Source organism: Camelus bactrianus, chromosome 7 (assembly GCF_048773025.1).
Source record: "Camelus bactrianus isolate YW-2024 breed Bactrian camel chromosome 7, ASM4877302v1, whole genome shotgun sequence".
In the NCBI taxonomy this organism is placed as follows: domain Eukaryota; kingdom Metazoa; phylum Chordata; class Mammalia; order Artiodactyla; family Camelidae; genus Camelus; species Camelus bactrianus.
The window spans coordinates 69438825-69454966 of NC_133545.1; the positions used below are offsets into that span (position 1 = coordinate 69438825).

At 33.8% G+C, this 16142-nt stretch overlaps 1 protein-coding gene across 1 annotated transcript in view; it reads left to right on the forward strand.

Annotated features, from left to right (window-relative positions):
- The window catches only part of SEMA3E (semaphorin 3E), a 226253-nt gene that overhangs the window by 165932 nt on the left and 44179 nt on the right, over positions 1-16142 (forward strand). The window contains exon 5 of the mRNA XM_010946629.3: positions 8574-8667. Coding sequence (XP_010944931.2) covers positions 8574-8667 — 94 coding nt within the window. The remainder of the gene's footprint in view (positions 1-8573; positions 8668-16142) is intronic.

Here is a 16142-nt window from a genome sequence, read left to right on the forward strand (position 1 = left end):
CCATTTTTAAATCATTTGGGTTTTTTGCTATTGAGTTGTATGGATTCTTTATGTATTTGGATATATTTTGTTAAATACTTTCTCATAATCTATTTAAATGATCCTGTGATTTTTATTCCTCAATTTGTTAACGTGGTACATTACATTGACTGATCTGTGAATGTAGGGCCATGCTCGCATCCCTGGAATAAATGCTACTTGGTCCTTTTAACATATTGTTGAATTCGGTTTGCTCATGTTTTGTTGAGGATCTTTGCATCTAAGTTTACCAGGCATACTGGTCTGTAATTTTCTTTTCTTGTGGCATATTTGTCTGGTTTTGGTGTCAGGGTCCTTCTGGCCTCTAAAAATGAGTTTCAAAGAGTTTCCACCTCTTCTGTGTTTTGGAATAGTTTGATAAGGGTTAGTATTAATTCTTGTACTTCTTTGTTATTTCCTTCCTTTTACTAACTTTGGGTTTCATTTGTCCTTCTTTTTCTAGTAGATTTGGTTGTTTATTTGAGACTTTTCTTATTTCCTGAGGTAGGCATTTGTCAGTAGGAACTTCAGTCTTCCCTGACAGGCCACTTTGCTTTATTTTGTGGGGTTTTAAAGGAGTAGCATGCATCCTGCTTCCTAAATTCAATTTTGACTGAATGCTTGGAACATAGTAGGTTTCTTAAATGTTTGTTGAAAGACCTAGATGTACCTAATCACAGTGCCACGGAAATAATGCTGCGGGAGATAACATCGTATAGTCCATGGGAGCAGCTTTGCTCGGAGGGGTCTTGGAAGATGGCAGTGAGGTCGTTTTCCAACATCATTTTCTCATTAGTAGGAGTTAGTATTGTAGAGAAAAGGAAAATGGAATTCTCTTTTCTCAAAGGGAATGTGCAGTCAAAGCTATGAATGTTATGATACAAAGAACCTTGAAAGAAAGTCAGCCAGCTTATGCTGCTGAGTGGATAGTGGAAATCATGAGGGTCAAGCTAGGAAGGGCCTGAACTCCCATTCTGGAGGTTAGACTTTATTCAGTAATAAAGAGGAAGCACCAAAGGTTTTTTTCAGAGGGAGAGTGACACGACCATTTTTGAGAAGGTGATGAGGAAGAGGTAGGAAGCAAGGATGCTGCCATTTTCTAGTAAAAGCAGGCTTCAGGACAGCATTGTATATTAGACTCTGAAGAGTGTTTGCTGCCAGTTCTTTGAGTACATCTGGCATACGTATCCAGTAGGCAGAGCTGTCTGCATGGAATTTAGGAGGGTGCTGGCGTGCGATGAGGGCACTTAGGGTGAGGAGGAGAATGGAATCCTGAAATAGTAATTAAAAGATACACAACAGAAGGGGTCAGATTATTTTGCCTTCAACTGAAGGTTAGAGTAAATATTTATTTAAAAATTCAGCCCAAGACAGTTGAGTTACAATTTTAATTAGATGTATTATAGGCTTGTAAAAATTTTCAGTAGCATCTGCAAGCTATCCCAATAATAGTTAAGGAAGTAAAACACTGGAATATATAACTTAATAAATAACAAAATAATGAACTTTTCTTCTTTTAAAAAACCTTAATGTACAGTTTTGACCCTTGATTATACATTAAATGCCTTAAAAGACACTTAACCATGCCTAGCAACACAAATATATATACACCTACTTGCACAGTGGTAGGTTAATAATGTAAAATACTATGGAGACAGAAGACACTCTTTGAGACTCCCAAAGCCTCACAGTGTCTGTGGTTCCTCACCTATAAAAAGAAAGTAATATTTGTGAACAGTATTATTGGTCCTGTTTTACTTCACAGACTTATTTTGAGGATGCAGCAAGATAATATATGTAAGGATACTTCCTAAATTTTAAAGCATTATACAAATAAAATGTATCCTTTTTAAGGAAAAAATGTAAAACTAAGAAAAAAGCATTAAAATGCAAACCTGTTAGCTTTACAATCAAAACATTTACTTACCACTTTACTCTTTTTGTCTTTTTTTCCACCTGGTTTATTCAGTCTTTGGGAAATGTTTCAAATATCCTTTAATAAATGATTTTATTGCTTGGCAGAAGAAAGGGAAAAATAAATGATACAGTCAATCACATTCAAAATAAATTTGTGATACAGATAATTAAATAGCTATTTTTGTGAAGAATTAAAGTGCACATTATGGTTATTTATTCTAGGCATTTTTGTACCCAAGCTGCACCTTTCTTCATTTTTCATTTTTGATAGATACTTGTGTATGAGCCTGTGTATTTTACTTTTTTTTTTTTCAAGCTATTAGGAATAGGTAATAAAATAGGTGACTGTCTTATCTTGTATATGTTCTACTTTTGCCATCTTTCAGGCTGTGTTAATGGCACTGAGGGCAAGACTAGTATTAGTTCACAAGGCTGATTTATTCATGGGAAACTCTCATTTTATTTATTGGCATTATATGTAACACCTGATATGCAATAACTCACATCTATCGACGGGGCTTACAGGAGGCTTGCTGGCTTTTTTAGGGCTCTCCTCAAGACCTAAATGAGAAAATTTTCTTGGGAAGATGCAGCATTTATTCTTCACAAACATTTTTCTGAAGAGCACATGCATCTGCCCACATTTGTAAGCTGGATGTCCTGCTTTTTCTCAGGCACACAAGGATCTATTGAAAAACTCCGTGTCACACCAAAACAAAAAGTGCAGCCCACACTGTTAATACTAGCGATGTCTTATAAATTTAAGCCACATTACTCAGGCAGAAATTCCAGCTGTTAAAACATAGATAATGGAAAGCCAGTGTAAGTAGTGACCAGCATTCTCAATAGGGTTAAACACCAGCATTACACATTACTTGAACCATAAACTCGATTGCTTTGGGGTCATTGACAATGTCATCATGACTCAAGTTCTCTGGTTGGTTTGGTTGCAGAATTCCACTTCATGGAAGAAAACTATTACTTGCTTTTAGTATTTTATTGGATTGGGCACTAAATTAAACACTGCATTTAAGACCACAGTGAACTCTCAGATCATGTGAGAAACTGTATTCTTGAATTGTAGATAATTTTGAAGTCAGCTTGACCTATACAGAACAAAGCAATAAAAGTTTGGACTTGGCTACTTTGTATCATAATGTCAGTACTATTCACTCTATGGTGAATTTTCTTCCTTTTTAAAATTTCTACATCTCAGCCATATAAAGTTGCAAAAATAATGTGTTGAGTCCTAAAGAATTAAGATGAATTGGATCAGTGTTTTGTTTTGTTTTGTTTTTTGTCATATATAGCTTAACAAGATAAAGAAAGCCTTTGCTCTAAAATCATGGAGCAGTAGATAATTTATTAAAATTACTGTCAAGTTATTGTTTGATAAAAATTAAGAACTCAGTCTTTATTGCCAATTCAGTATTGAAGTTTTATGACCATGCACCACAGTATCAAGAGAATTACTTTTTCCTCATTACAAAAAAAAAAAAAAAAAATCATATGGGAAAGAGAAGCCTTAACTAACAAATTATTGTACCTCCAGGTCACACCTTCATATTACTTCAAATTACATACTGTCATTAATAAGATCTTTGGGGATAAAATAATTCTTCATAATTCTTCAATATCTGATTTTATTTTTAATAACTGCCATGTAATATCAAATTATATTGTTTTTATCCTAATATATTAACTTTGGCAGGAGTCCATTATAAATTGTCAAAGTATATATGAAAATATAATATCTTCATTAAATAGCCAAGGAAATTAAAAACACATTTATTTTGCCTTTAGTTGTTTGAACAATGTCATCAGTTTTACTAACACTAATGGCAATCAAAATACAGAAAAAATAGATCCCTGGTGTTGCTGTATTGACAGCCGCAGGAAAACATGGACAGCATAGCATAGCATCATAATTTGTACATATTGTCTAGTTTTAAATCAACAACTATCCACAGCTATGTTTTATGAGTTTAGATCTGCAATAGTCCAGGACCACACAAGAAAGGAAATGAAACTATTTAAACAACATAAACAGTTGTGCACTTATGCGTCAGATATTTTATTTGATACAGAGGATAAAAGATAAATGTCATATAGCTGATTTCCTCAAGGAAACCTTACAAACCGGTAGGGAAGAGAGTCAAATAGACAATTATAATACAGAGAAGTAAATGTTACGAAAGAGGGATTTATATGATGCGTCAGGAGGGCTCAAAAAAGGCTAGGCAGGCAGAGGGGTCAGATCAGGATTCCTGGGGTGATAAGGTCTGCGCTGAATGTTTAGTGTTACATGGGCATTATTATCCTAAACACATTAATGAGCCCAAATCAAATTTAAAAACCTACAAGCCATTCAGAATGGTGTGTCCTCAGACTGTAAGAGCAGCATTTTAGAGATGAAGTACTTATGGATAAAGTCACTTATGTAAAAACCCTAAGGACTTCAGACTGGTCATAATTTGTACATATTGTCTAGTTTTAAATCAACAGAACTATCCACAGCTATGTTTTATGAGTTTAGATCTATAAGAAAATAGTCCAGGACCACACAACAAAGGAGATAAAACTATTTAAACAACATAAACAGTTTTTTTTTCCCAACATAAATTTTATTCTAGGGTAACATCCCTTGACTTCTTTTTTATTCTACTAAAATAGTGCCAGACTACACAAGATTTTAAAGCCCTAACAAAATTTAGTCTATTTTTACCAGCTCCTATGTCCAAATTCACTCAGCTTTTAAAACTCAGTCCAGGCATCTTTTCACCTGTCCTTGCCCCACAGCCACTTGTTCTCCCCTAGCCCCACCACACAGGGCTAAGAAGTAATATTTAAGTATTTAATAAGTGTTCCCAAATTTAAGAACTGGTGAATACTAGAACCAGAATCCATTCAGGCAAAACACGTATTTTGTTCTTGCTAACAACAGACATTGTCTTTTCCCACAAAAACCATCTAAAACTCTTTTAGAGAAATGAATAATTAAATAAAGAATTGCAATGAAATGTGATAAGTACTATGATGAGAAAAGTATCCGGTACCTTTAAATTATATAAAAAGGGGCCCTAGCCTGATCTAGAGAAATGAGACTAAAGGACAAAGACAAGTAAATCAGAAAAAGGAATGAGAGTGTTCAGACTGATCAGTTGTGGTGAAGCTATTATTTGGATCAGTAAACCAGGCTGAGATGAAAATCATAGTAAAGTTGTGTGTGATCGTAGCCATATTTAGGCTCCCAGGCTACTCATGTGAAAAATGTCAATCTTTTGCTAGCTTTTATTATCAAATGTTATTTTAGTTGTAACATCGTAATGGCCTTTGTTTAAAAAAAAAAAAAACTGGGTAACATATTTTTGTTACAGCTTCATTTAACTTAGTAATTCAAAAATAAAATGTAAAGGATACAATATTACTGCTTTAAGGCATATAATGATTTTAAATAAGGAATATTGGCAGTGCCTATAGTATACTTCTGCAGAAGGGTATGTTCTGATTAATAAAAATCTGTATAGGGATTTCTGCACTATGTAATGACATGTAATTTATTAATTAAAATGTTTAACAACCAGCCATGTTTGGGAACAGAGTCAAAGAAGACTATGCAAAGTGATAAGGTAGGAGTTACAGAACTTTCAAGTGTTCAAAGCACCTCTTCATTATTTTGTTACAAATACTGTAGTCTTGAAACACCCATTTACAGTAGTCTTTGATTTTAAGTGTACGTATCACAGTCTACAATTCAGTGTAACCTTGTCATCCATTTTTGTATTATCTGACTCCTGGAGTATTATTAACTAAGGGTTATGTATGGATGAAATGACTGTATCTTCTACAGATTTGGACCTTTCTTCTTTTTTGTAAAGATGATGGTGCTTATCTAAAGCAGGAATCATCCAATAGTTTTATCTTTTTATTCTAACTTTAGTGGGCTGAAAACCTAGAATTGCAGGATACATGCATTTTTTTTTTAGCTTTATTGCAATATAATTGGCAAATAAAATTGTGAGGTATTTAAAGTATACATCATGATTTGATACACATGTACACTAAAAACATAAAGCACTGTACAAATCAAAATGGTAGCTATATCTGTCCTTTAAGCTCTTCAAAAATATGGATTTTAAGTAGTGATATAGAAAACAGGCAAAAGATTTAATTTAATTTATTTGTTATTTCAAATGACTATTGCTGAGGTAGTTCTAGTCATTAATCAAGTTAATGAGAGATATTTGGGGTCTTCTGGGGAAAGATGGGAAGGATTTAGTCAAAGTACATCTGAGTTTGGACCTAAGGCATAGATCTCTGAGCATATGTGAATATTTATTATTCAATATTCAATAGTCATGTATTCTCATTGTCAAATTTGAAGTTTTATAAAAGAGTACATCCTTTTGCAGACTCCAATAGATTTATATCCTGCACGGATTTGTGCTTCATACATTCTGGGTTCCACTTAATTGTTTTCAGAATGTTAGAGTTACAGGCTTGTGTGAATTTATTTTCTAGTTGATTCAGTTTATTTCTCTTGAAAGTTGAAGACACTGCTATGTTAGATACTTGATATCTCAGAAACATGCTGAAATTTGCAGATCAAAAATAGCCTCAGGAACCTAGATGATGATTGATATTTATGAAAGCCTGTGACTTTTCTAAGAAATTGTGACTTCATTTCCTTCATTTAACTCTGTAATTCTTCAAAAATCCAAGATTCTCTTTATCTTAGTGTTCTTACAGTTTGCATTTGCTGCTTCCCCTACTTGACAGTTTAACTTTAAATGAATGTATTATACTTTCTTGAATAAATAATGCATTTGTTTTCCTCTTGCAGTTTCAATTTTAGACTTTAAGGTTTCTGATTATACCCATTAGATAAAACAACTTCGCCAGTCATTAAAGGCAAAACAACTGAGGATCACGGAATGTTGAAGCTATAGAAAGTCTTGATTTAAGAAAAGCAGTTCAGTATATTTCTTCAGCTGCTTTCTGTGACCAAACATTTGGACATCTGACTATATTTGAACAAGGATAGTATGTATGCCCTACTTTTTTTTTTAACTAAATGTTCTATAAAATGGGCATGATTAAAGGGGTTGAACAAGGATTGCATTCATATACTTGATTACTTACTCCCCCATATGATGTTATGGATCTGTTTTGCAAATTTAAATGAAACCTTCTCAACTTAAGTGTTAGCTGGGCAGACCAATAATTCTAGATCATGTCAACAAACATTTTCTTTTTATGTCACCACACATCTGTCATCTGTGGGAAATGAACACAAAAAATGTCTCAAATTACTGGCATACTTGCTCTCTACTGATTTGTGTTTGTGTGAAATATCTAAATAGGTAAGCTTTTCTTTCCTGTTTTTTTCCTTAAAATATCAGTTTAGCCACACCTCTGGAACCTCTGGGTTCGGAAGCCACATTTGTTCCATAGGCTGTGGTTCAATTTCAAGGACAAGACTGGAGTTTTATAGGGGTCAAGTGAACTCTGCACTTAACAGAAAGATCTTGAAATGGCAGGATCAAAATAGTGATTTTAGGATATCAGAGAGACAAAGCAGAAAATTAGGTATGAATGACAAGAAAAGGACAGGATAGATAATATGGAGCAAAATGGAATGGCTAGGAAAGTCACAATCAAGTTCCAGAAGAGTGCATGCAACTCCCAGATGCTCCTCAGGACTTTGGACTGTTTATAAGTTCTTGCTTCACAGGTGTGCAAGACGTAGATGACACAGTGGGCGGTACGAGCAATATTATGTTGCAAAGCAATTTTTTTCCTTACAAAATTTTCTATATTGACTTTTATTGTCACTTTTCCAAACTGCTTTTTTTAACCTAAACCATTTGTAGCACACTTAATGGAGATTAATTATAAAAATATCCATTAATGAGAATTTTGAAATCTGAGAACATTTGGAGAAGAGTCGTGTGGTTATGTGATTGCAGTAGGAACCAGTAAAGTAGTAATTTTTCATGGAAATATTTATTTCCAGTATCTCATTTGTGTGAAACCAGACTGAAATATTGCTCATAATATGGCATCAGTTTACACATATATGTCCCAGTAACTAATGATGCAGTAATCATTCTCTAAATTATTAAATGTTAGATATCTGTAAGAGGAATATGTGATGATGAATAAGTGATTGGGAATAATCATTCCAAATTATTGATATAAAATTTTGTCATTTTCTTTTACAGGCTATTCAAAAAATCAGTAATGGTCTTCATTAAAACAAAATAGCTCATTTCCGTGTTTATCATTGAGTCTCTTTTTTACTAACTTTTTTTTTTAGGATGTTTCCATTCATTTGGAATATTTAACTGACACAACTCAGAATAACTAATACTGTCTGATCAAGTGATTAAAAACTGTGAATTTCTTTCATTTCAGCACCTGCATCATTTTTGAGAGGAGTGAGAAAAACCAGATTGGCCTGAAAACCCTTGTATTTATTTATAAAATCCCGTTTCTTCCTAAGTACCTTATGTTTCTCACAGGTGCCCTATTTAAGATACCTGCCTTATAAATAATCAAGGTTTAATTTTTCTGAAAAATTAAATTCTTATTAAAGTTGGCAAAATATATAACGGCTTTTCTGGTTTTCTTTCCAGGATCCCCTTTTTCGCCTGGAATTACACAGATCTGAGCGAGGACGAGGCAGATGCCCTTTTGACCCCAGCTCCTCCTTCATCTCCACCTTAATTGGTAATTATCACGGCCGCAGACATCAGATGGTGGTCACAGTAATTTTGAAACTTCCATTAGGTTCTTTGGTATTTCTTCATATCCATACATTGCTCTGTCATATCTGTTCACTGATGCTGGGAGCAAGGATATTAAATTTCAAGCCATGCTAACTTGGGCCAGTCTTACTCTAAAATAAGCTCAGCTGCTATGAAGGATGGGCATCTCATCCAGAAAACAGACTGTCAATTAATACAATACCCAATATAAGATATTTTGTACTGTGCCATTTATTGTTCACAAAATGCAATTATATAAATACTCTATAAAAATGTAGCTAGAGACACTAAACTATTTGAACATATGTTAATTCGTTATGTTTTAATTACTCTGTGACTTTAGGGGAACTTCTAATATTCTCTTCTTGGTGCTTTTCTCTGTCTCAGTAGAATTCAGCAGAAAAGTGTCTCAATTTAAAATTTCAAAGTCATTTATCTGAATTCTTGTTTAATTTAAAATGTGAACTGTAGTGGTTGACTTGCTCAAACTACCACTGTATGTCCACATTGGAATAATGGAAGAAGCTGGCCATGTCTGATCTAGATTTCCATTGGATTACAATCTAATTAGGTGAGATAACTGAGAATCTCACTTAAGACCCAGCAAATACTTTTTCTTTCTCTTTTAGCCAATTTGGGATTGCAAATGGCACACCCTTGTCAAAGTACTCCAGGACTGTACAGATAGATGGGGGTGTTCCCAAGTATAAACTTGAAGAGAGCGATACCTGACACCTAACATAGGTGCTGTTAGGAGCCATGCTGTTCTCTCAGTGTTGAGAGGTTCTGGTATAGGTGTGGTACGGATGTATAAGCTTTGCTAATTACATTTGCAACACTTAGCATTCTGTGCTAATATTAGGTCATCCTGTTTGCAAAAAATGAGAACATGTAAAATATCATGGAGTCACTTCCTCTCCTAAATAAGTGGTTAAAACTTAAAACTCCCCACTGATGATTAACCACAATACCTTATGCTTGATTTAGAGCTGACACAAATGTTCCTGTGTATCCTAGAGGCTACACGTTCCCTGAGCTGCGTCAAGACAGTTGACTTTGATGGGCTTTGTAGCCCACTCCTCACCACCCCCATCCTAGTCATGGTACTCAGGTCCAAATAAGTAGAGCTTTTATATGTATGTGTGTGTGTGTGTGTGTGTGTGTGTGTGTATACAACAAAATCTTACGTTAGCTCTAATAAGTAGGGAAAGTTCGATTTACTTCGGCTTCATAATTTGGAAGAGCCATAAAATGAGAATTCCACATTGTGACTAAGTTCTACAGGAGCTTGAATAAAGAGATTATTTTTCAAGAATGTAACATTTTAAAGAAAATATTAAGATATCTTGAGTTCCTCTACTAAGCTGTGTGTTTTCATGTGTATAAAGACAGTATGAAGAGGGGAGATTTTAAACTTGGACACAATTCCTCAAGTCAGTTCGGACTTAGTAAGAATTAGATCCTTAGGAATACCACTTTTGGTGAATGCCAAATCTATAAATGTTAGAAATTCCTACTAGATTGGCAGCATATGAATTAAAAAGCATGCTTTTGATACTCATAGTTTTTTTTTTCCTAATGTTCTTAGTGATTTTTGTAACTTTGTAGATTTCCAATTTGAATATGTCTGGAAAAAAGAGACTGTCTTGTCTTTTCGTTTACCATACAGTATCTTGCACAGAAAAGGCCTCCTATAAATATCAACAGAATGGAATACTCACTGGGGTTCCTGAACAAACAAACCAAAAATAAATTTGGGAATAGTATTCACAAGAATTTTATCAGAGGTATTGAAAGTCAAAAATTACACAGTAAACACTACTTCTATAGTAAAATCCTAAAACGATTAGAGGAAAACACCATATATTTTTAACATTTCTTTTTAAGTGGTTATAAGTAATTTTTTTTTTTGTAGTCACCCTGCCACTCAGCCTCCTTGGAGCTTTTTTATTCATGAAACCAGGAATTTAAAACTGAATTTTTTAAGAGGGGAATTATTACTGGAGGGACATTTCCAAGTGAGTTTCACTGAACTTCCAAATCGAATTACACTATGCTAAAATGTGAATGCTTGCCATCTGGGTGGCTGTTTCGCTTATTCAGAAGAGAAATCAAATCATAAGAGCCCTCCAAGCTAAACACAAAAGTTATAGAATAATCCCTCCAAAGAGAAGAAATAAAAATATAATTCTTCTCATTTATCCACTAGCTTTCATCCCAAAGTACCTTTGAGAGCTCATTCGCTGAATGTGGATATGTGGCAGCCGCTGGGATGGAAATCTGATAACCTATGTGAGCCAGCAACTCTTTAAAAGATAGGAAGTAGGAATAATTCACCCAATTGAAAAAGCAGCAGGAATTTGGGCTGGAAAAAAAAATGGAGCTACCTGAGTTGGAATTTGGCAAGCTCGGTGCAGCTTACTCCAACAGGGAAAGAATGCATTTATGTGGTGCTTTATGACCATGCGTGTTCTCTGCTGATGAGTTAGGGCAGGACTCCACCTAAAAGATGACCATCGTTAGACCATTTCTGCTTTTTTTGCTTTTTGTTCCTGATGGGTCACACTTAATTTTTAAAGCCTGTTCACATTAAGATGCACTTTCATAATAAAACTCAAGTTTGTCACAGTGCTCATAAAACTAACAAGGCCCCCAAAGATAAAAACATGCCTGCAAATCAGAATTTCTTGTAATTTCTTGACTTTAGGTACAATTTTTATTTCATTTAACTTCAGTTCAGTTGACTTAAGATCACATGGAGTAAAAGCTTACTGAAAAACTGAACAAAGAGTAAAGATTGTTTATTTGCTAGATGAAAGACAAGTAAACGAACACATTTTTATTAAATTTGTAATCTAATTTAGAAATGAAATGTTAGTAACTGGCAATGATTCTGTGTGAAACAAGATTTAAGGAGTAAAACAAGGTCCTTATTGAACTATGTTCTGTGTGTTCAGAAGCCAATCAAAATGAAATCATGCGTTAATTAGGGTTGCTCTTTAAATGCCACTTTGTATTAACATAATTTACCTTGGTGGCATATAAGTTCATATCACAAGTGCAATATTTCTATATGTTTCGCCACATTTTCCCCCTACTGTGATTACTAGTATCACATTTAAAGTGGTCTTAAATAATTGAAGAAGGCAAGGCATTACAATCTGATTTTCAAAACAATGTGCAGAAACAGTGAAGCACTGAGTAAAATGAATTGCTTCATTACTTACTTGCCTGTACCTTTCAAGTCACCAGAGATATTTAGCACTTATCTTGCCACTAAATTATTAGGTTTGGTGGCCAGCCAAATGAAAATTCAGGAAATTTTTATGTCCTATGTCATTTTGGCTAGGAAGGACAAATAATAACTGACTCTTTTGCGTCAGTTACGTTTGCTGTAATATTGCAGTATTTTCCTTATTAAGTTGGTATTCTTTTTTTTGATACTTTGTCCTCTCAGTTCTATTGCCATTTTTCTAAATGTTTCATTTTCTGAGATTTGTATTCCCAGTTCCAGAGATAATTTAATACATACCATACCTGAAGTATGGAAAGCATGCTAATGAACATGTTACTAGTGTATGGGGGAAAACCACTCTGATTCGTCATGTACCTTTTCACACTTCGCTTTGAAAGTGTTAGCTTTGTTGTTAAAATTTTTTAGGATACTTTCAAGTTAAAGACTTACTGAATTTTATATCAACAAATAACCACGAACGAGATATTTCACAGTCGCTGAAATTCTCTTTCTGTGCTATATTTGTCCTGTGTTACTTTTTCAGCAAATAAAACTACAAAAGTTTACAGCTACTCAGATTTTCTTCCTACACTTTTATTCATAACGAGACCTTTGTGAATTTGCCTCCTTATTACAAATTCTGTGGACTAAAGGTCAATGTTGATTGAATGAAAGGCCAGGAAAAATTTAAGTGATTATTTCAAGGTCTTGATAACATTAAAACTTTTTAAATAAGTAAATTTTTTTTATTAACTGTATATTCAGGGCAGAGTTACGAATGACTAGCTCTAGCATAAAATAGGACTTCATAATATTAGAAAAATAAATAAAATTATCTAAACAAAGGCAAAATATATGCCTTTGTAATTACAGTCTCTATAAACATAAGAAGTGAATGTTCTGGCTCGTTTCTGGAATTCATCCCAACTATGTGGAAGTTTAAAGTTATTCCCTTACCATGTTTCTATCCCAAAAGAATATCTATAATTTCTTATCCAAGACTATTGAGCACTCTCATTTGGCAGAATGCCCATTATCCACATGCTGACTGTTGCTTCTGGCCATAACCGCTAGTTTCTAAGGAATACTTGCTTATGGTCTTCTCAAAACAAAACAAAATATCAAAAAAAGAAGAAAAAAAATCCTCTTCAGTTTCCCATTGACACTGTCCCCTTGGGAATCTGGTTTGCCCATGCCAATATCAGTGTCACCAGTTGGCCATCAAGGAAACATACGGTACTGTCACGGGTGCCACCAAATGCACATGAACAGATTCAAGATGTATTTTGTTTTTCTTTTTCCTTCATCCGTCAGAAGCCATCTTCTTGATGTTGCTAGCTAATACTAGCTTTGTTCCAAAGCAGAAACAAAAAGTCCAAACAACAACTACAGGTAAACTAATAAAAGGACCTGCTCTTCCTGGCTGCTTTCAGCATCCTAAGCAGACTGAGTGTGACCTGGGATGTTGGAACCTGTGTATCATTCTTATCCATCCTTATCCTCCCAAGTGGATTTTGTTTCTGTTTGCACTTACCTGTGTCATAGTTACTCTGTGAAATAGTGCATCTAAACTAGAATGATCTTCTAACAAAATGACACAGTTCAGTTTTAAAATGCAACAGTTTAATCAGTTTTGAGCTATGTTTTTTTTTTTGAGGCAAACATATTTCACATTATTCAGATTTGTAGACATTTACAAAATAAATAGGAGAAATGCTTGAGTGAAACTTAAGATGAGAGGACATGGAAAATGTGAATTTTTCTCACCAATTAAAATCTGTATTTACAACATGATGAATAAGAACTCCAATTGATTAATATACCATCCATGAACTAAGCGCTTGATAATTTCTATAAAATATTAAGGCAGTGCACTATGTTTAACTAAATCTGCAATTAGAGTTTGTGTTGTAAAAAAAAGGAGTTGTGTAGAAACGTATTTTAATTATGCATTTTAACTTAGAATTATTTGCAATGGGTTTAGGTTTGTATTTGTATCTCCAAGGTCGGGTGGTTGTCTTATTTTCTCTCCTGCAAGCAGGTTAGTGTAGACATAGTCTTTGGGGGCTCAAACTCCTGGGGACAAATACTAGAAGGAAATAAGAGTCCCTGTGTTCACGACTTAAAAGTTATTAGTTAAAAAAATTTTTTTTTGTTTTTTTTGGGGGGAAGGAGGAAGGGGAGGTAATTAGGTTTACTTATTTTTACTTATTTATGTATTTATTTTAATGAAGGTACTGGGGATTGAACCCAGGACCTCATGCATGCTAAGCATGCACTGTACCACTGAGTATACCCTCCCTTATGAATCCATATTACTACATAATATAGGCTTCTTGAGGAACAAAAACAACAAAAAAAATCAAAGAGTTCTGTTATTCATATAAACACTGAATGTTTTTTCTTTCTTTTGATATTTTCTCCCTGAAGCATTTTTGAAAAATCAGAATCTTACCCTGTTTTTCTTACTGCATTTCATAGCCTTTATTTAAATACTGAAAGTTTTTTATATATTCACTTGTTAAATTCATTATGCTGTTCTTTGATTCAACAAATGTTTATTGAGTTTTCTTGTATTCCAGATGCTGTGCAAGATATTGATTACAAAAGAATATAATAAGACATATTAAGAAATCTACATTCTAGTGAGGAATAATGACAAACACATAAGGAGACAATTAAAATGTAGTAGGATGAGAAACATGCTAGAAAAGGGGCTATGGTTGTGCTAGGAACTGTTAAATAACAGTTTGGTCCAGACTGTATAAAATTCATGATCTGCATGATTTGAAAGTCAATTTCAGTTTATAATAACATTGAGTCATTTTCACACTTAAAAATTTTATTGTAAAATTTAATAGAATATATACTGTGTCCAGTTTTAAATAAATGTGAACTCATGTAAATTTTAAAAATCTGATTCCTTTCCTGAATTGAACCACTAATAAAATGATATACATCTGTGCAAAAAAAAAAAAAAAAAGGAAGCCCTCATGGAGAAAAAAGCAGGCCATGGCCAGGTAAGTGGGAAGTGAAATGGGACGCAGGGAGGTGCAGAATTCCAGGCAGGAAAACAGCAGGGGAGAGGGCAGCAGAGAGAATACAAAAGCTTGGCAGCCTCAAGAAATCACTTGCTCATCTCTCTGATTCTCCAGATAACTGAGACAGTGAGATTCAACAGTTTTGCTACAAACAGCAGACTTGGGGCAGGGGCTTAGCTTGCCAGGTTTCCAATGCAGAACTGTTTCCACTGTTCTTGTATCTGTACAGAGAACCTGTTGTTGAGCCTGACAATGATAAGTTACATTCACCTGTCAAAATACCCTGCAGATGTGCTTTAGTTTTTAATTATAACCACACTTGACCAACTAAAATGAACCTAACATCAGTTACCATCAGAATCAGTGCTATCACAAAGAAAAATAATATATGGCCTAAAAATCAAGTTGGTTATACTCAAGATGTCGAAATAGACTAGGTACCAGTTAAATTTATGGCCAAACTGGTACATTTATTGAATATCCTGTCTCCATAGACAAAGAAAACTAAAAAATTGAGTAGTTTTGTTCTTGTCACTGAAACTCTAAAACCTATTTTACTATTTATATGAAACTTTTTTTAATGCATGAAAATATAATTTATCCAGATATTATTTTAGAGAAAATTCACAAATTTTCTCTATACCAAATGGTTGTAATTTTAAAGTAAAATTTTTAATTAGAAACTATGTATTTGCTATAAATAGTGTCAGTTGTTATATAATGATGCTAAATATTTTTGCTCATTTAATTACTAGTAGTTAACATTTATGCTGAAGCTTTATTCTCTTTTATTATTTTTCATTAAAGTGTTTATTTTCTTAGCAAAGTGTTCTACCAAACATCATTATTATCTATTACTATAAATTTGTTTTGTTCTTCACATTAATAATAAAATACAAAAAGAGAATCTCTTCCCTTCTGAGGAAAATCTAATGTTTCCAACAGAAACACATTTTGTTCAGTTTATATAGCATATAGCTTTTAGCACCTGTCTAGCTTCTTTGAAGTTTTAAGTCATACAGTTCATATTGTATTATTTGAATTTTTCACAAACTATTTTCTCTTATCTGGATACAAAAGGGAAATTGGGTAAAATTGATACTATATCATCTTTTCCTTTGTGCAGATAACCTGGCCTGGGTAATGTTATTTGGTATCATA